This window comes from Carcharodon carcharias, chromosome 9, assembly GCF_017639515.1.
Source record: "Carcharodon carcharias isolate sCarCar2 chromosome 9, sCarCar2.pri, whole genome shotgun sequence".
In the NCBI taxonomy this organism is placed as follows: Eukaryota; Metazoa; Chordata; class Chondrichthyes; order Lamniformes; family Lamnidae; genus Carcharodon; species Carcharodon carcharias.
Window position 1 is genome coordinate 47,841,569 of NC_054475.1, and position 16,548 is coordinate 47,858,116.

The window sequence follows — 16,548 nt, forward strand, 5'->3', positions numbered from 1 at the left end:
GGCTGTGCCCTCGGTCCTAGTCTCTCCTACTAATGGAAACATCTTCACCACGTCCACTCAATCCAGGCCTTTCAGTATTCTGTAAGTTTCAATCAGATCCCCCCTCATCCTTCTAAACTCCATCGAGTATAGACCCAGAGTCCTCAAACGTTCCTCATATATTAAGCCTTTCATTCCTGGGATCATTCTCGTGAACCTCCTCTGGACCCTCTCCAGGGCCAGCACATCCTTCCTGAGATACAGGGCCCAAAATTGCTCACAAATTTCTAAATGTGGTCTGACCAGAGCCTTATAAAGCCTCAGCAGCATAATAGCTTATGCACCCTTATCGCCAAAGCTTGCATATGAAGAACAGTCACCTGGGCAAGGTGCCAACTGCAACTCATGGACTTGTACCTCACACAGAATCAAATTAAAGGAATGAATTATTGTAAGGAAAATCATTCTTTTAAGAAGCAGAAATTTATTATGAAGCTAACTTGAACAGCAGCCACATTTTGTTTTATTTTTTGGCAGAATATTCAAAGGCTAAAAAAAAAGCAAAAGATGATGGGTAGGAAGAAATGTGTTGGAAAGAAAACATTGAATCCAGTTGGAAAAATGTGTGGATCAGGGAAAGCTGCCTGTGACTGACAGAACTGGCGACGATGGCTTGATTGCAGTTTATTTTGGGCTGGAAGACCTCTCCTCCTTCTTCACTCCCTTATTTAGTGTGTGAGGCATTAATATGACAGGGACTTCTCACTTGCTCAGTACAGAGCTGCCTTCAGCCTGATCACGTTGTACTGATCTGTCGGGTGTCTGTCCACAATGGCCGAGAAGCAGACCAAAGAAAAGGACAAGCAAGTTGATAATGAAAAAAATGTAGAAGGCGGAACAGATGGAGAGGCTGACACAGAGAATGTAGAACTCCCTGACCTGGGGCCTTTTGAAACAATTACAGGGTGAGTGTTGAACCTCTCTATACAGTGATGCCATTTCAGGAAAGAAGGAAACGTTAGGAATTTGACAAACTATTGTTAAACATGTTTCACCTTGGAGTAAAACATAATGACCAGAGCTATCTATCATACTAATGTATTAAATAGAAAGAGCCCTTACCATAGGTATAGAAGTGCCAGACATGGTTTAATTTTGACAAGCACGATAAGAAATATCTTGGCCAGAAAGAATGTGATTCATTGAATTTAAACTGGAACCCAAGTTAAAAGCACTGGTATGCACCATTTTTAAGTGATATTAGTTAACGTGTTTTCTAAACATCCCACTGGGATTTATTTGCTTGCTGTTTCAATGCAGGTATTAATCTAGTTACAATAATCAGACTAAGACCTGCATGCAGTATTTGTTCATTAATATCACCAACAGTTATCTTTGGATTTATAAGCCTGTGTGTTGGAGTTTCTGAACAGGTGTTACAAGTACGGTATTGGGCTGGTTTTACAAATGCACTCACCTGTCACAGTGCCGCACCTGCCAGAAGCTCATATCAGGAGATTTTGGGCATGTACCCAGAATTGGCCAGTCCATGATGGGCAACACACCTGGAGTGTTCTGGCAGGAGCTGCCAGCAGGTGAGACTTGTCAGAGGAACAAATAATAAGGAAAAGTGACCCTCAGTTATTGTGTCGGATAAGTATGTAGGAATGTGCAAGTATTGTAGGTTTTCAAAAATGAAAATGGATTTGTACCTATATATTGTATGAAATATAGATCTGAATATGTTTCCTACAAAATAGTTAATTCTATCTGAAGCACTATGGGATGAGAGATGTGGTATGGTGCTATATAGATACAAAACTCCTTTCTATATACATTGTAATATTAAGTATATATATAAAATTCTTTCTGAAAGCTAGCTGTTGTTAATTGTCTATTAATTGTAGTTAAATATATGCAGGCAGTGGGCATTAACTGCAGATTCATATTGTGCTCCTATATATAGGAAATGACTGAAACTGTAGTTTATTGGGTGAGGAGGTGCATGTTTGTAATGAGTAACTGTTAATAAATGCTTATAAAAGTATAAAGATTGACTCCAGTTCCATCCTTCTTTACTTGGCGTTCTGGAGGATAACACCCATGTGTTATGCAATATATACAATAGGTACATATACTGTAGGAGAATTTCAGTGATCCCAGGCTTGCTTGAAGGAAACACAGGTCAGAGAATCAGCACTACCATTGAGCAGCCCTTTCTCTGACCCGGAACCTTTTTGCGCAAGGCTCCCCATTTTATGTTTAGGAGTTCATGTGGGTTCAGATATTCCAATAAACCTCTCATACTAAGAATCCCTGATTCACATCTATTCAACCATTCTTCCTCCATTATTTATCTGGTTTATTGCCTCCTTTAATTTGCTGAACCAGGGATAGAGCCCAACTACTTATAGGTAGAGGTACAGGCTGAAGATAGCCAAGAATGCAGTGATGCAGCTGGAGGAACTGTGAATTTGCAGAGTGTAGTGAATATATTAATAGACAGTGTTCCACTGATAAACATTTAATGAACTTATGATCCTTTTTAAATAGGATTATTTCATTGTTTATAATAAGGTAGAATGGTTGGTGAGTTACTGTATAAACCTTGTTTAGCTGATGATTGAAGAAGGCTGAGTAACTGATAATAAAAGAGCTAATTTATAAGTTGTGAAGCAAACATGGGGCGAAAGTTTACTGCCCCGTCAGGGCGGGGGATTGAGGCTGTAAAATGTGACAAGCCATTCAAAAGTACATTGACGTCGGTGGGACCATAAAATCCCGCCAGGGTAAAATCTGCCCCATGGAGTTCTGTGCTGTAACCAATGACTTTTCCAATGCATTAGTGAATAACCTTCCTATTATAAAAGCAAACAGATTTTGTCCAATCTCAGATTTTTCCAAATCAGTCCAAAGAGACTAAATATAGGTCAGTGGGAACTTACGTTTAAGATTCAAGGTTACTATAATCCCAGGTTATGATTTTCTTACAAATATGGAGCTATTTTGGCCTTTTTAATCTGTTACTCAAGAATGGCCCCAGTTGTGCATTACACTGTGAAATGTGAATACTGTGAATTCCAGTATTGCTGCAGACTGACTCGGTGTTCCTACTCATTCCGTAGCCACTTTTTTCTCCCATTTAGTTGGTCTGTCTTCAGCTGATGATCCTTCTTTCAATTTGATAAAGCATCAAAGCAAAAGGCAGCCTATTACCCACTGATTATTTTGAAACTATTTTCACACAGGAAGCAGATGATATAAAGGTGACACTAAAAGAGGAGTTATGGACAAGATAGTAATAGATAGAGTATATACTAAAAACTATTAGCATTATTGAAAATTGGTCTAGATAAAATGCACCCTAGATTGCTAAAAGAAGCAAAAAGATATAAATAGCAGAAGCAATGGTCATAATCTTTCAATTCTTATTGGATTCAAGAGTAGTGCCGAAGGACTAGGGTTGGCTAATGTTATAGCACGATTAAAGAAAGGGCAGAAGGATATACTCAGAGACTACAGATCAGTCAGTCCAACATTGGTGGTGGGGAAGTAATTGGAAACCATCAATAGTGTTATGGACAGGAGGGGGATTAATTTAAACAGCCCTGATTTCTCCTCTCACTACCTGTCCGTAAACAGAAAGGTGTTTTTGATTTCTGATTTCCCCTTTACAAGTGATGGTGTGTTTTCCCCAACCTTTCAGTTTGGAGTGATCCAATCCTCTATTAATAACCCCATAGCAAACTCGAGATAAGGTTAAAACAAGAGGGTTGGTTTATTTTTACACACACACAAAACACGGGAAGGAATTTTGCAACGTCTGCCCCTGTTGCATTCAAACAATAAAGGATAAATAAGGGAAAAAAAGGGATTCAGGGCAAGACCACCATAAAAATAAGAGTTATGGTTTCATGTGAGTCCAGATTAAAAAGTCCTTCAGAGGTTAGCAGGCTGAAAGTATTGCAGGGTGATGTGACTTTCTAGAAATGAGGACTTCCATGATGGGAGAAGGCGCATAGAGGTGAATTAGTCTTGAAGATATAGGTACAGAAGTTCCAATGTTTCAGTAGTTCACAGTGTAGATGAGGGCCAGGCACTTTACCTGGACAGCTCTCTATCTATGATAACATGGTAGACTGCCTGGGTTCAGTTCCACACTATTTTAGCAGCTTGGCGGGGAGGGGGGGTGTGGTCGTGTGACATACCCCCCACTTCTTCTCCTCAGTGTTGGACAAAGGATGTATTTTCCCAGGTCTGGAATCTTGAGCTGTTTAATAGAGGAGTCAGAGTCCCATTTGTCCTTTGCAAATATACCATCTCCATTGGCCAGAGCTGGGCCTTAGAAATGTAAATGGGGTTGGTGCATTCCTTTGGAATTTGATGTCAACTGTCACCGGGGGAATTAGCACCTCTTTAAAGATAATGAGGTCCGTGTTAGTTTCTGAAGGTTAGAAATTCCTCTGGTATGAGTCATGGCTTGACGGGGGAAAGCCTTGTCCATTTTTAAAATAAAGATAATACTTTTATAAAGTAGCCAGGTTGGCGTAGTTATATATATATATTTCTGTCTTTTGGCCAGGACAATAGATTCAGGGAAGCCCATGGAACAAAGGGGAAAGTGAGGGTATGAATGCAGACCTGGCTTAGTGACAGGAAGCAGAGGGTTGTAGTGGACGGATTTTTTTCAGACTGGGCGGTGACTCACGGTGGTGGTCCCCAAGGATCAGTTTTGTGTCCATTACTCTGTTTCAAGTTTGATAAAGAATCTATGCTCATGTGTAGGGAGCAACATTATAAGGTTTGCAGATGAAACAAAACTTGGCAAAGTAGTAGGTAATGATGAGAATAGTTGTAGACTTCAGGATGATATAGATAGGATGGTGAAATGGGCAGATGAAGTCCAAGGCAGAGAAGTGTGAAGTGATACACATTGCAAGGTCTAATATGGAATAATAGTGCACAATAAATGACATAATTGTGCAAAGTACAGATGAGCAGAGAGACTTTGGTGTTCATACACACAAATTCTTAAAGATGGCAGGGCAAATTGATAAAGTAATTACATAAAACATATGAGTTACTTGGGTTTATAGAGGAATATAAGAATGCTAGAACTTTCTAAATCACTTGAATATTGTGGACAATTCTGGGCACCACACTTGAGGAACAATGCAAAGACCTTAGGAGGCATACACAGGAAGTTTATGAAGATGTTACCAGGGAAGTTGAAAAGAGGTTAGAAACTGTTCTCTTTGAAACAAAAAAGGTTAAGAGGTGACCTGATGTAGTTTTTCAAGATGATGAAAGATTTTGATCAAGTAGGTAGAGAAAAACTATTCACTCTGGCAAGTGGGTTGATAAGCAGGTGCCATAGATTCAAAATCATTAGCAAAATATCTAGACAAATGATTCGAGAGGAGAGATGAGGAAAAAATATTCCACTCAGAAGTGATGGGATTTGGAACACTCTACCCAAAAAGCTGATTCCATAAATAATGTTAGAAGGGATTTGAACAGGTACTTAAGGTTGAGGAACTTAAAGGGCTGTAAACAAAAACCGAGTGATATGGGATGAGGCAAGACTGCTCTGTCAAAGAGTGAGCACAGGCACAATGAGCTGAATGGCTTCTTTCTGTGCTGTAAGTTTCAGTGACCGGAACCTTTTGTTTTGAAGTCTAAGTTCGGGGGTGGGAGTGGAAGTCGGAGTGTTTTCTGCTGGGTGGTGCGGGGCAGTTGACCATGCACAATCTTATGGTGGTCAGCTCATTTCTAATGTATCGTGAGGAGCATGATGAATCTTGTGGCAAGGATGGTCAGGAAGTCACCCTCCTGCCTTTACCTCATGGGGTCGAAGGTCCAGGCATCATATTTAAAGGGCACCCGATCAGCCTCCATCCCACCACCCTACAGCTACCGGAACCTGGAGGAACACGTGCCTTGCATGCTGGGTGGAATTTAATGGACTTAGCTCTGCCGCAAAGCAGGTCACAGAAGGTGAAATGTCTCCTTCTGTTGATGTCTGGGGTCTGTTCCGGGGCATCAGTGTCATAGCCATGGTCTGCTATGGATGATCATTGAGGTGGTGGAGAGGAAGGTCCAGCTGTGAGTGGGAGAGTAAGGTACACTGGGAGAGGTGGTGATTGGGGGTGAGGTTGGAAGGGGGCAAATGATGGTGTCAGGGGGCTAAGGTAGGGAAGAGGGGAGCGATGGTGTCGGGGGGCAGTGAGATTGGGAGGGGAAGACAGTACGGGGAGGAGGGTGTAATTGGTGAGAATGTAGCAACTGAGGAGGTAGGTGTAAGGGGGAGGGAGGTGTAAGAGAAATAGTTCAGAGGGAGGAAGGAGTTTGGGGGATGGGGGAGTTTGGAGGAGGGAAGGAGTCTGGTAGGGGGCAAGGAGTCGAGGGGGAGGAAGAAGTCCAAGGAGGAGGATGGAGTAAATGTGGAGGAAGGAGTAAGGTGGGGTGGGGGAATGCCCAGGTGAGCATGCAAGGAACAGGTCCCTGGAGTCGATAACTGCCTCCTGGGGAACGAAGTGAGGATGGATGTAGTAGGAGAGAGTTATGTGTATGAGAGAGGGCAGAGTGAGCTGTAGGGTGGGTGGGCAACAGTAGCAGTAGTAGAAGTAGGGTGGTTGGTGGGGACTTGGAGCCAGACACGGACCCTGGGGGTGGGAAGGAGGAGCTCGGGGAGGTCAATGTGGATGGGGACGGGATACTCGGGAAGACAAGGAACGTATGCATTCACCAGGACATCCCGGAAAGAAAAGAGTTCTGGTCGGTAGGTGACCATGGGGAGGCGAAAGGTGATGCTGGGGGCGGGGTCAAAGCTGATGGCGGAAAGGACATGGGTGACTTGGGGAGGGGAAAGGACTGGGGATCTGAAGAAATACTTAACAACCACCATGATTCTAAAGCCGAAAGTGAGCGGAGCCTCGTGTTGGAAGGTCACAGGTGCTGCTTGGGAGTGTGGTCAGTGGGTGGGTAGAAATGCAGGTCAGCTCAGATAGACAACTGAAAGTGAACCCCAGCAGGCAGCACTGAAAATGCTCAGGCTATTGAGATGAGTGTGATAGAAGAAGGACCTGATTGTGTGGGAGAATGTTTGTACGAGGCTCCGAAAGGCCCTGCCATACACACACACACTTCTCCCTCCAGAATCTCACATTGTCCGGCTGTGTGCAACTGAGCTACCAGTGGGGAGGTGCAGGAAGAGGATTCGCGAAGCCTGTCAATGAAGCTGAAAGCCAGCATTACATTATTCAGTGAAAGTGAATATATTTTCAGATTATAAAGTGACAAAATGTGTTCACCCGTGTAACCACTTTGTGATCAGAAATGCTTAACTTTTCTAGGCTTACCATTTTTTCTAGGTGCTGCCCTGACATCTGCAACAGGGGTGGAGACAGCCTGTGCAATGGTTGGCCCTGTTGCTTCTAATGACTTTGGCGTGTATCCTCTGGAGAGCTGAGGCCTTGAGGGCCCTGGCTTGCTTTGGCTGCCCTCCTGCCATCCAACAGAGGGCGCTGGTGAGAAGTGACTGAAGCATTCTGGGAGAAGTCATCGCAGCCACTGCAACTCAGGAGGGAATCAAGGAGAAGGACTCTTGTACTCAACAGGAGGAAGGGCATCCAACAGAGGGCGCTGGTGAGAAGTGACTGAAGCATTCTGGGAGAAGTCATCGCAGCCACCGTGACTCAGGAGGGAATTGAGGAGGATCCACTGTCAAAGAACGGAATAGCCCCAAACATTACATTGCTGTAGTGTTTCTATCCCTCCCGCCTCCTCAAACCTAAAAAAAAAAGAGAGGAAGAGGCAGTGCCTTCAGGAGTGCACCAGAACTGCGAGGGACACTTCTGAAAATGGATTTTAAAGAAAAAGCAGCTGATTGGTGAGTAAATCCTGGGAGCAGACTCGGAGGGAGGAGCACTGGAGCGCTGAGTATAAATCTAGCTTACCTCGGGGATTCGTGGCCTTGTCTCCAGGGAGCAGACTCAGAGGAGGAGCACCGGAGCAGTGACCTCAGGGCACAGAATAACTGAAGCCAAAACTGACAAAGTGACGTCACAGGAAAGCTGTGACCTGATTGGTTGGTAGGAAATCTGCACCAAATATGAAAAAAAACACTGCAAAGCTAATTAATAAATTAATTATCTAAGTAGAGATGGCTGGGCAGGTGATGTGCTTTAGCTGTATGATGTGGGAGCTGGCTGATCCCATTGTAAGCCGCAGTGACCACATCTGCAGCAAGTGTTGGTTGCTGGAGGAACTCCGGCTCAGAATTGATGAGCTGGAGTCTGAGCTCCGGACACTGCGGCACATCTGGGAGGGGGAGAGTTACCTGGACGCTTTGTATCAGGAGGCGGTCACACCCGGTAGATTAAGTACCTCAAGTCTGGTCAGTGGTCAGGGTCAGCAGGGTGTGACTGCAAGTGAGGCAAGTAGAGGGATCCTGTGTTCAGGAACAGAGGAGCCTCAGCTCTTGACTTTGTCCAACAGGTACGAGGTACTTGCTCCCTGTTTGGATGAGGAAGAGGGCTGTAGGGAGGATGAGCCAGCTGACCACGGCACCGTGGCACAGGAGGCCATTCAAGAGGGGGGAGCAAAAAGACAAGTGGTAGTTGTAGGGGATTCTATAATTAGGGGAATTGATAGCTTCCTTTGTAAGCAGGATCGAGAGTCCTGCATGGTATGTTGCCTGCCCGGTGCCAGGGTGAGGGACATCTCTGACCGGCTTGAAAGGATATTGGAGAGGGAGGGGGAGGATCCAGTTGTTGTTGTCCACATCGGGACAAATAACATAGGTAAGACTAGGAAAGAGGACCTGTTTGGGGATTATCAGGAAGTAGGAACTAAAAGAACAGGTCCTCAAGGGTTATAATCTCCGGATTACTACCCGAGCCATGTGCAAATTGGCATAGGGATGCGAGAATAAGGGAAGTAAACATGTGGCTAAAGGAGTGGTGCGGAAAAGAGGGGTTCCATTTTGTGGGGCACTGGCATCAGTATCGGAACAGGAGGGATCTGTACAGTTGGGACGGTCTTCACCTGAACCAATCTGGGACCAACGTTCTAGCGAAAAGGGTAAATAGGGTGGTCAACAGGACTTTAAACTAAAAAGTGGGGGGGGTGGGAGGGAAGGGTAAAACCCCAATAAGTATGACTAATGGGAAACAAAGCAGCAGGTTAGCATGTGGGGGAGTGAATTCAACTTCATGGAAAATTATGAAAAAACTGAAAAGAAAGGAGAGCCCAGGAGAGGCTATTAAAGTCTCTAGAACACAAAATAAGACAGAGTGTTTGGAAAGGGCTAGGAATCTAACTTCAAGCACATCAGATAAAGGGACGACAATGAGAAAGGGGATGGGAAATACAGGACTGAAGGTGTTGTATCTGAATGCACGCAGTGTACAAAATAAGGTCAATCAGCTTGTGGTGCAGATTGAAATTGGCAGGTATGATGTGGTGGGCATCATGGAGACATGGCTGCAAGGGGATCAGGACTGGGAGCTAAATATCCAAAGGTAGACATCCTATCGAAAAGATAGGCAGGTTGGCAGAGGGGGTGGGGTTGCTTTGTTAGTAAGAAATGAAATTAAATCGATAGCAAGAAATGATGTAGGGTCAGATGATATAGAATCTGTGGGTAGAGTTGAGCAACTGCAAAGGTTCAAAAACCATAATGGAAGTTATGTTCAGGCCTCCGAACAGTAGTCAGGATGTGGGGCACAAGATACACCAGGAGATAGAAAAGGTGTGTAAGAAATGCAAGGTTACAGTGATCATGGCGGATTTCAATATGCAGGTAGACTGGGAAAATCAGGTTGGTAGTGGATCCCAAGAAAAGGAATTTGTGGAGTGTCTACAAGATGGCTTTTTGGAGCAGCTTGTGGTGGAGCCCACTAGGGAACAGGCAATTCTAGATTTAGTGATGTGTAATGAGGCAGATTTGATAAGGGAGCTTAAGGTGAAGGAACTCTTAGAAGGAAGTGACCATAATATGATAGAATTTACCCTGCAATTTGAGAGGAAAAAGCTGGAATCAGATGTAACAGTATTACAGTTGAATAAAGGCAACTACAGAGGCATGAGGGAGGAGCTGGCCAGAATTAACTGGGAGATGAGCCTAGCAGGAAAGACAATGGAGCAGCAATGGCAGGAGTTTCTGGGAGTAATTTGGGAGACATAGCAAAAATTCATCCCTAGTAAGAAGAAGCATACTAAAGGGAGGATGAGGCAACCATGGCTGACAAGGGAAGTCAGGGACAGCATAAAAGCTAAAGAGAAAGCATACAATGCTGCAAAGAGCAGTGGGAAACCAAGGGATTGAGAAGCCTACAAAGACCAACAGAGGACAACTAAAAAAGAAATAAGGAGGGAGAAGATTAAATATGAGGGTAAATCAGCCAGTAATATATAAGAAGATTGCAAGAGTTTTTTTAGATATATAAAGGGTAAGAGAGAGGCAAAAGTGGACATTGGGCCGCTGGAAAATGACACTGGAGAAGTAGTAGTGGGGAACAAAGAAATGGCGGAGGAACTGAGTAGGTACTTTGTGTCAGTCTTCATGGTGGAAGACACGAGTGACATCTCCAAAGTTCAAGAGAGTCGGGGGCAGAGGTGAGTATGGTGGACATTACCAAGGAGAAGGTGCTAGGAAAACTGAAATGTCTGAAAGTGGATAAATCACCTGGACCAGATAGATTACACCCCAGAGTTCTGAAGGAGATAGCTGAAGAGATAGTGGAGGCGTTAGTGGTGATCTTTCAGGAATCACTGGAGTCAGGGAGGGTACCAGAGGACTGGAAAATCGCTAATGTAACCCCTCTGCTTAAGAAGGGAGTGAAGCAAAAGATGGGAAATTACAGGCCGATTAGCCTGACCTCAGTCGTTGGTAAGATTTTAGAGTCCAATATTAAGGATGAGATTTCAGAATACTTGGAAGTGCAAGGTAAAATTGGGCAAAGTCAGCATGGTTTCATCAAGGGGAGGTCATGCCTGACAAATCTGTTAGAATTGTTTGAGGAGGTAACGAGTAGGTTAGACAAAGGAGAGCCAATGAATGTTATCTACTTGGACTTCCAGAAGGCCTTTGACAAGGTGCTGCACAGGAGGCTGCTCAGTAAGGTAAGAGCCCATGGTGTTAGAGGCAAGCTACTAGCATGGATAGAAGACTGGCTGTCTGGCAGGAGGCAGAGAGTGGGGATAAGGGGGTCCTTCTCAGGATGGCGGCCAGTGACTAGTGGAGTTCCGCAGGGGTCAGCGTTGAGGCCACAACTTTTCACTTTATACATTAATGATCTAGATGAAGGAACTGAGGGCATCCTGGCTAAGTTTGCAGATGATACAAAGATAGATGGAGGGACAGATAGTATTGAGGAGGTGGGGAGGCTGCAGAAGGATTTGGACAGGTTAGGAGAATGGGCCAAGAAGTGGCAGATGGAATACAATGTGGGGAAGTGTGAGGTCATGCACTTTGGTAGGAAGAATAGAGGCATAGACTATTTTCTAAATGGGGAGAGAATTCAGAGATCTGGCGTGCAAAGGGACTTGGGAGTCCTAGTCCAGGATTCTTTTAAGGTTAACTTGCAGGTTGAGTCAGTAGTTAGGAAGGCAAATGCAATGTTGACATTTATTTCTAGAGGACTAGAATATAAAAACAGGGATGTGCTGCTGAGGCTTTATAAGGCTCTGGTCAGACCACATTTAGAATATTGTGAGCAATTTTGGGCCCCGTATCTCAGGAAGGATGTGTTGGTCCTGGAGAGGGTCCAGAGGAGGTTCACGAGAATGATCCCAGGAATGAAAGGCTTAACATATGAGGAATGTTTGAGGACTCTGGGTCTATACTCGATGGAGTTTAGAAGGATGAGAGGGGATCTGATTGAAACTTACAGAATACTGAAAAGCCTGGATAGAGTGGACGTGGGGAAGATGTTTCCATTAGTAGGAAAGACTAGGACCGAGGGCACAGCCTCAGAGTAAAGGGAAGACCTCTTAGAACAGAGATGAGGAGAAACTTCTTTAGCTAGAGTGTGGTTAATCCATGGAATTCATTACCACAGAAGGCTGTGGAGGCCAGGTCATTGAGTGTATTTAAGACCGAGATAGATAGGTTCTTGATTGGTAAGGGGATCAAAGGTTATGGGGAGAAGGCAGGAGAATGGGGTTGAGAAACTTATCAGCCGTGATTGAATGGCGGAGCAGACCTGATGGGCCGAATGGCCTAATTTCTGCTCCTATGTCTTATGGTCTTATGGTTTCTGGGCCAGCTGCTCCTGCTGCAGTGACAGGGGACAAAGCTGAGGCGATCACAGGTAAAGGATAGTCAAGGGAGTGGACAACCTCTGAGATTACTGAGTGGATGGCCCTGTGGTGTCCAGCTGCCAGTCCTCCTCGCTTCGGGTGCCCGAGGGCCCCAGCATGACTCCTTGAGGGGAAGGAGCACGGGGACGGATGTTGAGGTGCCCCATTTCCCTCTCGTGTTGGCACTGCAGGAACTCACCCATGGCTACCGCGATGGAGTGCAGGTCTGCGCGCATCTCTGCATTCTGCTGGACCAGGGTCTCTATGGCATCTGCTATCATTCCCATGGAGACCTCCATATGCACACACGTGGGCACCACTGCATCATAAAACAGACAGGCGCACTCCTCTGACTCGCACGTCACTCTGTGGTGGCTTCTAGCAGCTCTGTGTGATGTTCCCTGGCCTTCTGCTGACTCTCCACGATGAGTTGGATGGCCAAATGCAGAGGCTCATCATCTGACTCAGACCTCATAGATGTCTCTTCCCCATCAGTCCTCTGAGTGTGAGGGAGGTCGGCTGACGCTGCCTCCTCCTGCTGTGGACAGGTGCCTATGCGGTGACCACCAGATTGTGAACCCGAGCCTGCTCTAGATCTAGGTCCCACCGAGGTATGTATCTCTGCGTTGGTAGAGGGTGTGGGGAAGCGCTGCGATGGGTCTCCTAGGCTGCTTACTTCCAGCTCTTCATTGGAGGTGTCCTCTTGGCTGGAGGTGAGGACCTGGGTGGAGCTGAGGGACTGGCTGGCTGACGGTGTCAGTCGCTTGTCAGAGCTCCCCGTGAACCAAAGTAGAGATAATTAGTGCAAGGAGCAGAGTCAAAAGCAGGAGGGAGAGCACTCACAGTTGCATTGAGAGGGGTGATGTTGTGCAGGGTATTCATGTGTGAGCTCGTTGCCAACCTCACCATCGCTGCAGGCATGGTCCACAGCCTCATCATTTGGCACAATGGCACATTCCTCAAAGTGAGTGAGGGGCCTAAGGTGGGCCACTCCAGCCCCGGTCTGGGCCCTCTCCCTTCTGTTGTCATCCAGTTTCTCCTACATGAAAACAGATGGAGAGAGCATGAGCAGTTTCACATGGCACCGTGTGAAATGTTTGTGTGGTGAGTGGAGCCATGGATGGGATGAAGACACAAACTCCAGAGAATATCAGCCTGATGGAGATGTGAGGGTGTGTTTGAGAGTTAGTGGTGTTGTCCCTTGAGGTGTGAGATCCCTGTGGATGTGTGATGGGTTTGTGAGTGTGTGAATTGAGAGTGATGAGAAGAGTGATTTACCCTGGCGGAATGGATGAGACCATTCATCCTCTTCCTGCACTGGATGGCTGTTGCCTTTTGTAGGGCATTGGTGCTGACCACCGCTGCCACTGCCTCCCATGCTGGATTGGTGATCTTGCTTGCTGGTCTTTACCTAGAGTGGGGGTAGAGAACATCTCGGTGGGCCTCCACTGTGCCCTGTAGGTGCTCGAGGGAGGTGCCGCTAAATCTGGGGCAGCATGTTTCCTCCCAGCAGCTTCCTATCCCTTGAAGAGTGCTAGCTCTAGGCAGGGGCAGCCTTTAAGTATGACACCCAGTTTACTGAAGGCCTGAGGTGATGGCGGGGTGGGCGAATCAGAGGCCGCCTCACCAGCAATCCGGCATATTTCCAGGGAATGCATAATTAATGAGGCGGTAATGGGGCGATATTGTGCCATTGTGGCCAGTGGGTAAAATGTCTATTACTCCTCCACCAACCCGCTACTGCACTTAGTGCAAATCTGGGTCCATTGTACCCTTGGTCTCTGTCAGTGAGGCCGGTACTCTGAAAGGATAGGATCAAATGTGCCGAAAAGGTCTTGTTTCTCTGAACTGGTCCTTTTGTGTGAGAAAAGTAGAGTTGGATTCCCCCTTTAACCCTGCCTTCCTTCCCTGTGCTAGTTTTGGTGGATATGTGGTGATGGAAGATATCATGACTGATCCTCTGGTGTCTCCTCCTGCCAGCACAGCTGAGATAAGGACAGTTAAAAATAAGAATGAAATTCCATTCATCGAGTTACTACTGAAAATCCAGAATGATGAGCCCAGGCCTCACGGGACAGTATGATGCGGGGTACATTGGAAAGAGAAACTTGTTTTGAGCTTCAGATGAGAGTAGGATTAGTGGGCACAGTTCAAACATCTTGGTCATGCCACCTGAAATTGGAAAATCACCTTCAACTATAGAGTTATGTTTTATTGCTCTTAGTATCTATCAAGAACTGACTTCTCTGTTTAAGCTGATTTAATTATTGTTAAATGCAGCATGGGCACTCTGACCACATATTGTGAGAATATTTAATTACAAAAATGAAAATGAGAAACCTTAACTGATATAGACCTTTTATCAGTTCTCTAAGAAACATCTTACTGTCATGTAGACATTTTTATTGACAGCCATCCTATACATAGCAATATCTCATAATTAGTAATCAGATAACGGTTAATTAATCAGTTTTCATGTTGCTTGAGGGTGAAAATTGTCAGATTTTTCTTTGAAACATGCCACAAGACCTAGATCTGCAGTGCAGTTGGAGATACTTTTGCTACAGTTGGTTTTGGGTTCAGAAGACTGTCGGTTGAAGCCTAATCTAGTCCTTCAGCACATAATCCAGATAGGTTCAGTGTAATACGAATGGAATGCTGCATTGTCAGATGTGCCATTCTTCAGGTGAAATATTTAACTGAGGCAATGTCTGTCTGTTCAGGTAAGGGTCCTAATCAGGCTTCATCCTTCAATAACCATCTCTTAATGTTCTTTGTGGGGCCCCATGTGTAAGTTGACTCTTTCATTCACTACATAACAACAGTCATTAAACACTTTAAAAGCAATTTTTGCGAAGTGCGCTAAACTCTCTCTCGCAGATGTGATAAGCACTACATAAATTCAAGTCAAGATTCACAAGGAATTACCAGAACAAAGGTCTGTGCCCTTCTTTTTAGCCTCTCATCTGGAGGGCAACACTTGACCATTTGCCATTCACTTTGGAGTGTCAGTCTAGATTATGCAATCAAGTATTGGAGCTTGAACCCACAACTTTCTTACTAAGAGGTCAGGTACTCCCATCTGAATAAAGCTGACACAGCTTAGATCAAGAATTAGATGTCAGAACAGATGTCACTTGGGATATATTAGATGTAAATAATTATGAGTAGTGATATTATCATTGTACCAATTTCTGTAACATCTTCCAGTCCTACAACTCCCTGAGACCTCTGTGCTCCTCCAGTTTTGGCCTCTTGCACATTCACAATTTTTATCTCTCCTTTATTGGTAGCCATGCCTTTAGCTGCCTAAACCCTAACCTGTGGAATTCTCTTCCCAAATCTCCCTGCCTCTTTCTTCCCTTTTAAAATGCTGCTTAAACCTACCTCTGACCAAGCTTTTGATCACCTGCCCTTATATCTCCTTCTGTATGTACAGATGCAACTTGCTTTTTTTTGTAAGGGCTTTTCTGACCATTGTATTGTGAGGGGACTAAGATCTTACCCCCGTATATTTTTATAAAATATATAGACATCATCATGACTATTTCTAAAAATTTAATATTGGACAAAGACCTTTTAAAATGGCTGAATCCATGTCTGACTGTGACCCTTAAACAAAAAGAGCTACTTATTAGCATCAAAGAAACTTGCACCTCGTTGTCTTTGAAGAGACACTAACGACCCCTCTGTTGGTTGAAAAGACCAAATTCAAACAGAGCTATACAAAGGGCATCTACATTTCATAACTCAGGTTGGCCAACCGGAGTCTACTCCTCAACTAAGACAAAGGGCCCCGCAGCCTTCCTTTCAATTCTTAATGGCTGGGACATTTAACAATCCCAGGGACCCAGACAAGTGTTACGGACAGGAGGGGGTTTCATTTAAACGGCCATGATGTCTCCTCTCACTACTTGTCTTAAACAGAATGGTATTTTGATTTTGATTTCCCATTTTTTAAGTGGCAGCATATTTCCCAACCCCTCAGTTTTGGTGTAATTAAATTTCTAGTAATAATCCCACAGCAATTCAAAATAGCTTAGAGGGTTAGTTTATTCACACACACTCAAAATGCGGGATGGGATGTCGCTACATAGCCCCACCCTGTGCATTGATATAGAATTAAAAGACCTTTTAAAATGGCTGAATCCATGTCTGACTGTGACCCTTAAACAAAAAGAGCTACTTATTAGCATCAAAGAAACTTGCACCTCGTTGTCTCTGAAGAGACACTAACGACCCCTCTGTTGGTTGAAAAGACCA

General features: G+C 44.8%; 1 protein-coding gene across 1 annotated transcript in view; it reads left to right on the forward strand.

The window, feature by feature from the left end:
- The first annotated feature begins 723 nt into the window (after positions 1 to 723).
- Positions 724 to 16,548, forward strand: part of apobec2a (apolipoprotein B mRNA editing enzyme, catalytic polypeptide-like 2a) — a 31,149-nt gene continuing 15,324 nt past the window's right edge. Inside the window, exon 1 of the mRNA XM_041194849.1 lies at positions 724 to 944. Coding sequence (XP_041050783.1) covers positions 811 to 944 — 134 coding nt within the window. The 5' untranslated portion in view covers positions 724 to 810. The remainder of the gene's footprint in view (positions 945 to 16,548) is intronic.